The sequence below is a fragment of the Aphelocoma coerulescens genome, chromosome 14 (genome assembly GCF_041296385.1).
Source record: "Aphelocoma coerulescens isolate FSJ_1873_10779 chromosome 14, UR_Acoe_1.0, whole genome shotgun sequence".
Taxonomy (NCBI): domain Eukaryota; kingdom Metazoa; phylum Chordata; class Aves; order Passeriformes; family Corvidae; genus Aphelocoma; species Aphelocoma coerulescens.
In genome coordinates, this window is record NC_091028.1 from 8,812,951 (window position 1) to 8,824,961 (window position 12,011).

A 12,011-nucleotide genomic window follows, 5' to 3' on the forward strand; every position below is an offset into this window, starting at 1 on the left:
TGCAGCAAACCCCCGGAGCCAGGGATGCTCCATTCCCGGTGTTCCCTCACTCCAGCATCTCTGCAGCATTGTCCTTCTCTAAAAGCACATCTTTGTGCGTGTCTGTGCCCCTGCGTGGGTCACCTCCCGGCATGGGAAAGTAGAAAACAAGCTGAAAATAGAGAGGTGACATTGGCAGTGCCCTGTCAGCCCCACGGGGACAGCGGAAAGCTGGGACCTGCCCTGTCACAGCAACTGCGAGAGCCACCAGCAGAGAGAGGGAGGAGGCATCTGCCTTACCCGGGGGATTCCTCCGGACCGGAGATGGGGCATAGCCAGAGCCAACACACAGCTCCTGCCCGGGGAAGGTGCTCTGGCCCTGCTCAGCCGGGCCCTTTCCCACTCCTGCCTCCTCCTGCCTTCCAGCCCCATTCCTGCACTGGTGCCCTGGAGCTGGGCAGGGTGGGCAGCCCAGTGTGGGGACACAGCTCTCCCAGCACAGCCCCTGCCCCAGGGGCACCTCTGAGCCACGCTGGTGGGGGACCTGGGAAAGCAACAGGCGTTTCCCAAGTTAAAATTTCGCAAAATTCGGCATAACTTAACCCAGGGAACACGAGGGGTTCCTGTCTGGGACTGAGAGTGCTCGCGGTGACACCCGTGTGCCAGCCCAGCCCCCGGGCGTGGGGGGACGGTCCCCATGAATCCCCCCAGGTGAGGTTTGGATGAGTCAGGGCAGCGCTGCCGGAGGGGACGGATGCCGGGCTGACGCAAAGCTGCTGCGCTGGCTCCTCTCCCCCTGCCCACACAGCTCCATCCTCTCCTTCCGCTCACTCTCCTGCCTCTGGCAGCACCCCCTCTGCCAAGCAGCCCCCCCCTCACCCCCGGCCTGCAGCACTCCTCCTCTGGCAGGGAAGGATGACCCACGCTGGCATCTGGCTGAGTGCCTCACCTCCTTTTCCTCCTGATGCCTGTGAGGGCCAGACACAGAACTGTCCCCAAAGCTCCCTTCTCCTGTCACCCTCTGTGGCAGCATCCATGGGGCGGGAGCTGCTTGGCATCATCCCGGCCAATTTGAGTGGGGGGCAGTAGTGCCCACGCAGAGGGCACAGGGCCCCCTGGCTCTGTGGGTGCCTGGGCACTGCTCTGGGGGGTTGGATGCCATGCATGAGCAGTGTCAGAGGAGCCTGGGGCACCCTGGACACCTGTGCTGATCAGGGGATGCTCCCAGTGGGCCAGTGCCATGGCAGGGACTGGCAGAGCCCTGGGGACCGTGGTTTGGCTGGGAAGTTTCCATCCTTCCTCCAGCAGCAGGGGAACCATGATCGGCCCACAGGTGCCAGGGAGATGCCAAGGGGGGCAGGATGAAGAGGAAGGAGCAGGGGCAGGAGGTTCCATCCTGGCTACGCTGGGCTGCACCCGCTGCCCACGGATGGGGCTCTGTGCTGGTGTCACTTCAGGAGCAGGCGGGTGGCCTGGTCACCCATCAGGAGCCTTTGGGGAGGTAAAAGAGACAGAAATTCAGGGTCAGCATTCCTGCCATGGCAAGGATGCAACAAGGACATGGGGACAGCACTGGCCCAGCACCAGCCTGAGGCTGATTCACCACAGGAGACAAGGATGAAGCAAAGGCACATGTGGACACAGGCTGGATCTTTGCTGTCATCCTGTCCTCATGGGAAGGAGAAAGGAAAGGAGTGTCCAGCCCTTGGACACCTCTCTGCAAAAGCATCTGCTTGAGTCTTGCCTGATGGAGGAGGGCAGCAGCCCAGGAGGCAAAGAGAGGGTCAGCCAGCAGGGTCCCACTCCCAGTGTCACCACGGGTGTCACGTACCTCACCAGCACCCCGACGAGGAGGGCAGCCACCATGGGCCCTACCCAGTACACCCAGTGGTAGTCCCAGCAGTTTGCCACCAGAGCTGGCCCAAAGGCTCGGGCTGGGTTCATGCAGGCTCCTGACACGGCACCCCTGGAAGGGGAACAGAGCGGCTGTGTCATCATAGCGGGACACGGGAGCAGCACCCATCCCCTCAGTGCTGGGACAGGGCAATGAGGGGGGTGGGGGCAGCAGCATCCCCCTCCCAGGGCTCCTTCCCAGGGCTCTGGTGGGCAGTGGGCTTGGACCACCCTGGCCCACACCCTGGCATGGCTGCTCGGTGATGAGGATGGTTTTCCATAGGGGTTGGTTTCCCATGGCAGCTCAGACCAGCCTGGCCCCAACAGCAGCTGCTGACCAGCACTGGCCTTCATTCACAGGTTGGCGAGTTCCTGGGGCAAATGCAGCCTGGGGTGGAGGTGCCTGTGCTGACTTATTCTGGGGCACACCAGGAGCCAGACTTTACACAAGGAAGGCTCCATGCCACACACAGGTCACACACAGGAGCGGGGCGGGAGGGACGGGAGCAATTACAGGTTAAAGGGGTAAATATTTGCTGAGGGGTTTGTGCTGTGTGTAAACACGGCCCGGGGTCCTGCCAGAGTGGGTGGGCACTGCTTTAACCCAACACTCCATTAGCTCCATGTTAGTTCCTAATTGCATGTGCTCGTTATCCCATCACGGTGGCACCGGAGCCAGGCTGAGCTTGGCAGAGCTGCCAGCAGCCACGGGAACACGAGGGACACAAACCCCTGCTGTTTGCTCAGGGTTTCCCATGGCAAACACAGCCCGGGCAGGCCCGGGGTTTATCACCCACGGCGGGTGCTCAGGGCGGCTGCACCGGCTCCGGTGCCACGTGCCGGGATGAGCCTGCGGCTGCTCCTGCTCCAGGCTGAGCCTGTGGCTGCTCCTGCTCCAGGCTGAGCCCAGGCTGCTCCTGCAACCAGCCCATAAGCTCTCCCAAAACTGCCAGAGCACCTCCTGGGCTCATTTGATGGCCCTCCTGGTGCGCTCAGCTTGCCTTAGTTTCCCTGGGCAGCAGGGCCTGTGCTGTGCTGCAGGAGGGCAGGTCCCATCCCAGCCTGTCCCATCCCATCCCACCCCATTCCATTCCACTCAGGACCCAGGCGCTGTGTCCTCCCTGGTTCAGGGTGCAGCTGGTTGGGGTGGGATTTGGGGTGCCCCAATGTTGGATGCTCAGAGCTGCCCCCGGCTCGGAGCACCAGCTCCATCCCACAGCCAATGGTCCCATCCTGAGCTCCTCCTGGGGACAGCAGCCCCTGGAGTGACGGCGCTGTGTGGCACTGTCTGTCCCACGGGGACACGGGCAGAGGGGACGGTGAGCTCACCCTGCCAGGATGTTGGCGGTGATGGTGAGGCCGATGCAGAACGGGGCCAGCGGGGTCCTGGTCCTGCCGTTGATGGCTCCCATGCAGACCACCAGGAGCAGGAAGGAGCTCATGACAATCTCACCCACGAGGACACCGGGGATCTGCTCGTCAGCCGTGATGCCGCCGAAGGCTCCTCCGCTGGCGTTCCCGAAGCGCTCGCTCGGTGCCACAGCCTGCGGGGAGAGCCGTCGGTGCCCACCACGCTCCAGACTGTGGCCTGTGCCAGCAGATGGGCTCACTGTCGGGGCAGCGTGGGCGGCGGGCGGGTTAAAGAGGAGCTAAATTCAGCACTTGCGGGAGGAAAGCCGGCCCCGAGTGCCTGGCAAACACAGACTCGTTACAGAGGGCTGTCGGCATCTCCTGGGATAATGACCAGGCACCGGTCCCGGCGGGGTGAGACTCCCCGGGTTGCCCCGGGGGTCGTGGTGGCCAAAGCACACGGTGCTGGCAGTGCTGGGAATGGGCAGCACCGAACCTGAATGGCCCTTAGGGTGCCGTGCTGGGGGAGCGAGTGCAGGGGAACTGTGTGTGTGAAGATGGCAGTGCTGCAGAGGCACCGAGAGTCCTTCTGTGCCTCATGAGTGTGGCACAGCAAACCTCTGGAGAGCAGCTTTGGTTAATCAGCCTGGCCCCAGAGCCACAGCAGGCTGGGGAGGCCAGGCCAGCTCTGGCAGAGCAGGGGCAGTCCCTGTGCCCCAGCCCTGGGTGGAGAGACCCCCCCGGGTCCGTACCTTTGCCAGGCCAGCTCCGATCATCCCTCCACAGAGCTGGGAGAGCCAGTAAGGGATGAGCATGGTCATGTTGAGCCCCCCGACCAGCCACACGCCCAGGGACACGGCGGGGTTGAAGTGGCCTCCACTGCCAAGGAGAGAGGAGCATCAGCAGGGGGTTCACCCCCAGCATGGGGTTCCCTCCTAGGGGCTCGCCATGGCCTGGAACCACAGATGCTTTCCAGTCCTTCCATGCTCCAGGAGAGCAGGATCCAGCTGTTTCCTCTCTCTGCAGTCACTTCTTCACAGCAGCAGCAGCAGCCCCAGGCTGGACACCCAGCCCCTCCTGCAGCGCTGGCAGGGGCAGTTTGAGGGACAGGACTTGGGGATGTGTCACTGAGGCCCCCCAGGTACTTCCAGGAACTGCTGCAGCACTGCCAGGGCAGGTGTGGGCAGAAGAGTCCTTGCAGAGCTGCAGGAATGCACTGGTGGGGCTGGCACCCAGCCTGGCAGGACACAGAGCCCCCAGGGAGGCAGGGACCAGAGCAGGTCTGTTGTGCTGGGCCCTCAGCAGCAGACCTAAATCCTTCACCTCGAAAAGCACAAGCAAGACAGACGCAGAGACCCTCTAATTAAAACTGATTACCATGAGACACAGGCTAATGAACAGGTTTCATAACCGATCAGCCTGATAATTGCTGGTGATGAGTCAGAGAGTCTGGGAATGATAACCACATCTTGCTCCTTAGCTGGGATTAAGCCCAACCAGGAGAGCAGGAAGTTGTGTTGTTCAGGGATGATGCCTCAGCTGGACTGGACAGGGCTTCACTGAGAACATGCTGGGTTTAGAGGGAGCCTGGGGGCTGAGGGAGGACCTGGCTGCAGACAAATCCCACCTGGGGGAGCAGCCTGGCTGGAGAACCCCTCCCGAGCAGGGCTCCTCTCCAGCCTCTCTGGACACATCCTTCCCTGTGAGGGTGGGGAGGGCCTGGCACAGGGTGCCCAGAGAAGCTGTGCCTGCCCCTGAATCCCTGGAAGTGTCCAAAGCCAGGCTGGATGGGGCTTGGAGCACCCTGGGATAGTGGAAGGTGTCCCTGCCCATGGCAGGGGGTGGGACTGGGTGGGATTTAAGGTCCTTTCTAATCCAAACCATTTCAGGATTCTGTGTGAATCTGATTTTAGGATAAAATATCCCCCTGTGCAGGATCCTGATCTGGTTCCTCCTGGCTTCAGAACAAATAGGGGACCCCCAGGACCCATCTGCAGCCCCTCACCATAAACTCCTTTGTCCTGCTCCCCTGGTTTCACCATGCCAGGATTTGGGGTGAAGAGGGACTGGGCACAGGCACCGTGGGTCAGGAGTCCCCACCACACAAACCTCACCCTGGGCCATTTTCCCTCCTAATCAGGCACTGATAAATTATCAGTCCCGTTGCTCTGGACTCTGGGGTTTGTCCGTGATCCTGGCCAAGCCACCCGGGACAGCCTGGAGCAATCCCATCCCTGGGCTGTGTGGAGCTGACACAAGGGACAGGAATGAAACTCCCCAGGGACTGTTCCAACTTCTTTGGGGATAAATCTACATCTCAGCACCAAACAACATCTTTTTCAATGAGCACATTTGTCTAAATGTTGCTTTTGAGCAATTGAAACCGCGTTTTTTTCACCTGAAAATAGCCAGAGGAGGAGACTGTTGGGTTAAAATGTTTTGCTCTGACTTCCTTGTGAAAGGAATCATCTCAGCTTCCCAGAGAATCATAAAATCATAGAATGGTTTGGGTTGGAAGGGCCCTTAAATATCTCCTAGTTCCAACTCCCAGAAGAGAATGTTGATCATTTTCATTGAAAGGGCTGAACATTGAAACACGGCAATCCAAAGCCAGGCGAACACCCTCAAACCCACGGTGTTACAGGTGCCACCAAAGATGCCACCACAAATGGCACCATCACCCACCCCCCAGTTGGCCACACTGCCAGTCAGGGGCTCCGTGGCAAGGCAGGGGTGCTGCAGGCACCGGGATCTGGGCAGGGAAGAGCCTGAAGGCAGCGAGTGGGCGCCCTGGGCATCTCCCCTGTCCAGGCACGAGCATGTGCAGTGCCAGGCACTGGTGTCCCTTACCTGATGCCCCCCAGGATGGCGATGGTGACCCCCAGGGCAAGCCCATGTGCCAGGGCGGGCTGCAGCCGCCCCGTGCCCCCCAGGTCCTCCACCACGGACAGGCAGCCGATGAAGATGAAGAGGGCACTGCCCAGCAGCTCGGCCACGCAGGGCTGGACGTGGCGCTCGTACCAGTGTGGCCGCGGGGGCTTGGGCTTGACCTCGATGTCCATCATGTCCTGCACGGGGCAGGGACCGCGCCCAGCATCAGCCATGGGCAGCTGGAGCACGGCAGGGCCCGGGGAGCCACGCCAGGGGCACAGCTGGGGATGCTGGAAGGCAGAGCCTGGATGTGCAGGGCCCAGGGCTCCCAGTGCAGGGACAGGGACCCCAGGAAGCTGCCAGGCTCCCCGTGACTGTTTGAAGAGGCAGCTCTGGATGGGAGGCTCTAAATACAGATCGGATTTGCATTGCTAAGAAAAAAAAGGGGTCATAAAAGCTGTTGGGCCGGCCCCCAGGGATATCAAAGCTCGTTATCACTGCCAAGCCTTGGTTCAAAGCTTTGGGTTTTTTCCTGGGTTTTCGTTGCTGTTGATGGTGCAGTTTTAGGCGGTTCTGCCAAGATTCAGGATGTGGTTCCTGACATGCAGAGACCCGGAGTGTGGCACCTGTGCTCAGCCATGGGGCCTCTGTGCCTATTTGAGCTGTCAAGGGGCAGCACCCTGGGAAACAGTTGATGCTGATCTCCCAGAATCTCAGACTGGTTCAAGTGGGAAGGGACCCCTAAGAAACTGGACCATCCAGTGCCACCCCCTGCCATGGCAGGGACATCTTCCACTATCCCGGGGTGCTCCAAGCGCTGTCCAGCCTGGCCTTAGACACTTCCAGGGATGGGGCAGGCACAGCTTCTCTGGGCAGCCTGTGCCAGGCCCTCCCTACCCTGTCAATGAAGACCATCATTCAAAGTTCCTCTAAACCTCAGCCCACACCCTGCCCAGAGCTCCCAAAGCTGGGGTTCATATCCCTCTTGCACTGCTCTCAAAGAAAGATGTGGGCAAGAGGGCCAAGGGATCCAGCAGCCACTCCAAAAGCTGCCATTGATCAGACATTGATTAAACCCTCTCTAAATCCTCCTCATCCCAGCAGGGATTGCTGCCTGGAATGCCAGATTCAGGCAGGGCAGAGGGAATAAGGGGGGACCCCCAGGTACCAGCATCTCACAACCCACAGCTCCCAGCACGACCAGATGAGGGTTCCATTGGGAGGAGTTTTAACTCGGGCTGAAGAAATCCAGGTTCAACTGATCTTTGGAGTATTTATTACGAGGGATGAATGTAACACATACCCAGTGATGGGCACGGCCGCCACTGCCCAGGTGATCCCAGTGCAGCTCCCTCCCTGCAGCAGCAGGAATGTGCCCACAGTCCAGGCAGGGATCAGCCCAGCCCTCCAGGGATGGGCCCTGCAGCCTTGAGCAACCTCCTGCAGCCCTGTGTTTGTGGTGGGTGATTAAGGATTGGGGTTCATAGGGACTTTTCTCTCTTGTAAGCAGGGTAAAGAACGCCACGGTGGTTTATGGTGTTGTCACAAGGCACTGGGGATGGGAAGGAAATTTCCACTTGCCTGTCCCTGTGGCCATACCACAGACAAGGGTCAGGCAGGAGAATCCCAGTCCAGGCACCTCTAAATGAGCTCCATCAACCCATTTCCCCTCCCAAGACCTTGCTTCCTACAGCCAAGGGGTCTTGGCATCAGCTTACAGAAATCACTGGGATGTGGAGAGTGAGAGCTGGGTTTACCTGGTCTTTGGGGCCCCCATGAACCCCCTGCATGGACCTGTGGGACAGGGAAATACCTGATTCAATCCTGTCAGCTCACAGAGCACCATCTCCCAGGGCCAGCTTCCAGCAGGTCCATGGAATCCATCCGTCACCACAGCTCCCAGCACGACCAGCCGAGTCTTCCTTTGGGAGGAATTTTAACTTGGGCAGAAGGAATCCAGATTTCGTTTATTTTGGGGTACTTATTATGAGAGATTAATGTAACACATATCCAGATTTCAGCTGGTCCTTCCTTCCAGCAGCTCCCACGGCGCCGCACAGGCGCTGCTGGTGCTGACAGGAGCTGAACTGTCCCAGATCCCACATCTCAGATCCCACATCCTCAGTGGCACCAGCAGCATGGGCAAGCCCCAGGAGCACCAGGACACCTCCCTGGCCAGGGAAAAGGCAGCAAAGTGGCTGATCCAGGGTGCTGCTGCCACACTGCTGGCTCAGGAACGTTGCTGAGGGTGGTGCCACTGTGTCCATGCTCTGTCTCCCAACGGTGGTGGCTTCAGAGCACGGCAAGGTCACAGCCCAAACGCAAGGATTAACCCTCTGTCCTTGGCTTTTAAACATTTACCACTCCTAAGGGAGTGGGGATGTTTGCCTGAGCCTTGCAGAGGAAATGCTCCACATTCAGGCAACAAAGGAATTAATTATTGCTGAGCACAGGCCTGAAACAGGACAAAAAAAAGCACAACCTCGAGGGAAGGGTTTCCCTTTGGTGGGAGCTTCAGCCTCAGCACCTGCCTTGTGTTCAGAGGTGCCACGAACATGCAAAGACAAGAGCCCTGCTCTGAGCAGCCTTTGCCCCTCACGGAGGAGATGGAATCCTTGGCACCAAGGTTTGCTCAATAAGATACACGGAAAGTCTGCCCGTGGGAAAAGGCGTGGGGATGAGAACAGATAAATCTGTTCATATCAGCAGACACTTATTTTTGTCCTTGTTTGGGCTTGCACCGATTTGTTAAATAAGTGACAATAGCAACTGTGTCAATTAGTACAGGAAGTGGTGGCACCAAACAAGCCAAGGCTTCCAAAAATCCTTTTTAGGAATCACAGAGAACATTTCCCATGTTCATCTATCTGGGCAGGAACGCCAGAATACCCCTACTTTATCCACCCCCTGTGTTTAATTCTTCTCCTCCTTCACCGAGCAGATCTGCCACCTTTCATTTGCTTTTCTATACAAACCAAAGCACCCAAATGAGGGTCTGTATAGAAAAGCAGATTCGAGGATTGGATGATCTTTAAGGCCCCTTCCAACCCAAATCATTCTGGGATTCTAAACCCAAACCACCCAAACTCCAAAAAAGACTTAAGAGACACTAAAGAATCATCAAGTACTGTTAACACTTAATCACAGAACTCCAGACTGATTTGGGTTAAAGCCCACCTGTGCCCAGGCCTCACCACCCTCACAGGGAAGAATTCCCTCCTAAAATCTAACCTAAACCTCCTCTCTGTCAGTTTGAAACCGTTCCCCTTTGTCCTGTCACTCCTTGCTCTTGAAATGCTTCCAGTGCTCTCTGTGAATCAGTGCTGGTACATTTTAAAGACCAGAATTCTGACGGGATAGCTATAAAAAAGTTATTACAAAGTATTCTGTGCTGCACAGGTGGTGCTGCAAGGAAAGACCCCGGCAAATCCAGCATCGAGGTCAGCTCTTTTAAAGAGCCATAAAGAAGCAAAGCAGCTCCTCTGACACTGCCTTATCTTTCCATATTTATCTCGGAGACTGAGAGTCCTCGGGATTACACAACTGGGGCTGAAAGAGAACTTGCAGAATGATTTGCAGCTCATAGCTGTGGCACAGGTGAGGTGACCTCTGCCCCTTTCACAGAGCCCACGTTGTGTAAGAGTTTTCCTTCCAGTTGCTGCCGTGGTGCCTCAGTGCAGATGGAAATTTCCAGGGATCCTTGATGCAGACTGAGCGTTGCCTGCTGGAAAACAGGGATGGATTTGTGTCAGTTCTGCATGCACAGACTGGTGTTTGAGGGGGGAAAATAACCATCCAAGCAGGTTGAAGCCATTTAGACCTTAATTCTGGTATTTCACATTCTTAATTCTGGTATTTAGCATTAAAATCCACCAAGCTCCCACAGAAGGGATGGATGCTCCTGGTCACACACACCCCTGCACATCTTCCCTGCAATGACCTGGCCCCTGGCTCCCTGACTGTCCTGTCAGCCCACCCACATTCCCATCCTCAAGAACCACATTTTCCCGTGTCCCAGCAGCCCAGAGACCTGAAAAATTGTGTAAACTTGAAATGGGGAGCTGCTAACTCTGAAACACTGTGCACTGAGCCAACCACTGATTTTCATTCAGTTCCTAAAGCTGCCCTGTCAGGAACGAAATAATTTAATTTCCTGGAAGGGAACTTCTTTTATTCATCTTTTAAGAGTGAGCAGGCAATGTTCAGGGATGGGTAACACGGCTGGAACACAGATGCAGGGAAGGGCCATCACCCAAAGCAAGGATCAACAGCCAGGACTGAGCATGGACAGCCAGGAGGATTTCCTGGCTCCCGGTGGAACAGTGACAGCAGCTCAGGCAGGGACCACTGGAGAGTGCCTCGCTTTGCCATGGAAACGGGACCCAGCCTCCTCCTGAGCAAAACTTCCTGTTCCCAGCCTGGGGGAGCAGAGAGGGCTGGGAGCACCCAGGGACAGGACAGTGACCAGACACAGCCCCTGGCCACGACCAGACACAGGCCACCACTGAGCATGGCCCCAGGTGCCACATCTACATGGCTTTTCAATCCCTCCAGGGATGGGGACTCCACCCCTGCCCTGGGCAGCTCTGCCAGGCCTGGACAGCCCTTTCCATGGAGAAATTTTCCCAATGTCCCAACTAAAGCAACACAGTAAGGAACAACATCTCAGGCTCCCCATCACTGGAGACATTCGGGAGAACTTTTCCTCTTGATGCCATCTCCTGCTGTTACCACATCCACACATGTAGAAATGACATTCAGTAGGAAAGAGGAGACTTTCCTAGTTAAGTACCTTTTAGCTTAAACAGGTTTTTTTTTTTTCCCCTTCAAACCATCCAGAGGAGGCCATGGAGATGCTCCAAGGGCTGGAGCCCCTCTGCTCTGGAGCCAGGCTGGGAGAGCTGGGGGTGTTCACCTGGAGAAGAGAAGGCTCCAGGGAGAGCTCAGAGCCCCTTCCAGGGCCTAAAGGGAGCTCATAAAAAACAGGGAGAGCAACTTTTTATACAGGCAGATAGTGACAGGACAAGGGGGAAGAGTTTTAAATTGAAAGAGGAGAGATTCAGGCAAGATGTTAGGAAAAAATCCTTCCCTGTGAGGGTGGGGAGGCCCTGGCACAGGGTGCCCACAGAAGCTGTGGCTGCCCCTGGATCCCTGGAAGCGTCCAAGGCCAGGCTGGACAGGGCTTAGAGCAGCCTGGGATAGTGGAAGGTGTCTCTGCCCATGGCAGGGGTGGCACTGGATGAGCTTTAAAGGCTCCTTCCAATCTAAACCATTGTATGAGTATTAGGGATGAATTCTGTTGCCCCATCAGTACCAATCCCCCAGGAAAAAGGCCTGGCTGGAGCAGGAGGGAAAGGCAGAGATCCAGGGGCAGCTCCGGGGAGCCCTGGCCAACACCAGAGTCACACATCCCACAAGAAGCAGCAGCAGAAGGCAGAGGCCACCTCTCCTGCCTGGAAAACCTTCCTGAGCCAGCAGCTTCCCAGCAAAGCAGCGCTGCTCCAGCAGCACCCTCCACATCCAAATGCTCCCTGGAGAGAGGTGAAAGATTTATTTATCTATCTCAGTTAGCACAACCCTGAGCACTGGGCTGCCCACCCCCATCCTCCCCCCATGAGCTCCCAGCGATCCCAGTTCCTTTGATCCTGCTCTAACCCAGGAGCACACGGTGACCCAATTTCCTCACCACTGTCAGCAACAGCGAGGAGAGGCTCTGGAAGAGTTTTTGCAGGAGTGATTTCCCTTCTCCCAGCTGGATGCTGAACGCTGTGGTACCGTTCATCCCACAGCAGCAGCTCCGCTCCGGGGCCGCGTTCTCCAGGGCTCCCCTTGGGTGAGCAAATTATACAGGCACCCAAAATAGAACTGATGAGCACCAGTATCTGCCTCATGCTAGCAGAGACATTATTCCCAAACAC

General features: G+C 57.2%; 1 protein-coding gene across 1 annotated transcript; it reads right to left on the reverse strand.

Moving 5' to 3' along the window:
- Positions 1 to 1,427: 1,427 nt before the first annotated feature.
- Positions 1,428 to 6,287, reverse strand: AQP8 (aquaporin 8). The gene is made up of 5 exons (XM_069030221.1): positions 6,073 to 6,287; positions 3,975 to 4,101; positions 3,202 to 3,416; positions 1,811 to 1,945; positions 1,428 to 1,470 (listed from the first exon to the last, which is right to left on the reverse strand). The coding sequence occupies exons 1-5, from the start codon at positions 6,285 to 6,287 to the stop codon at positions 1,428 to 1,430; spliced, it is 735 nt and encodes a 244-aa protein (XP_068886322.1).
- Positions 6,288 to 12,011: the final 5,724 nt, after the last annotated feature.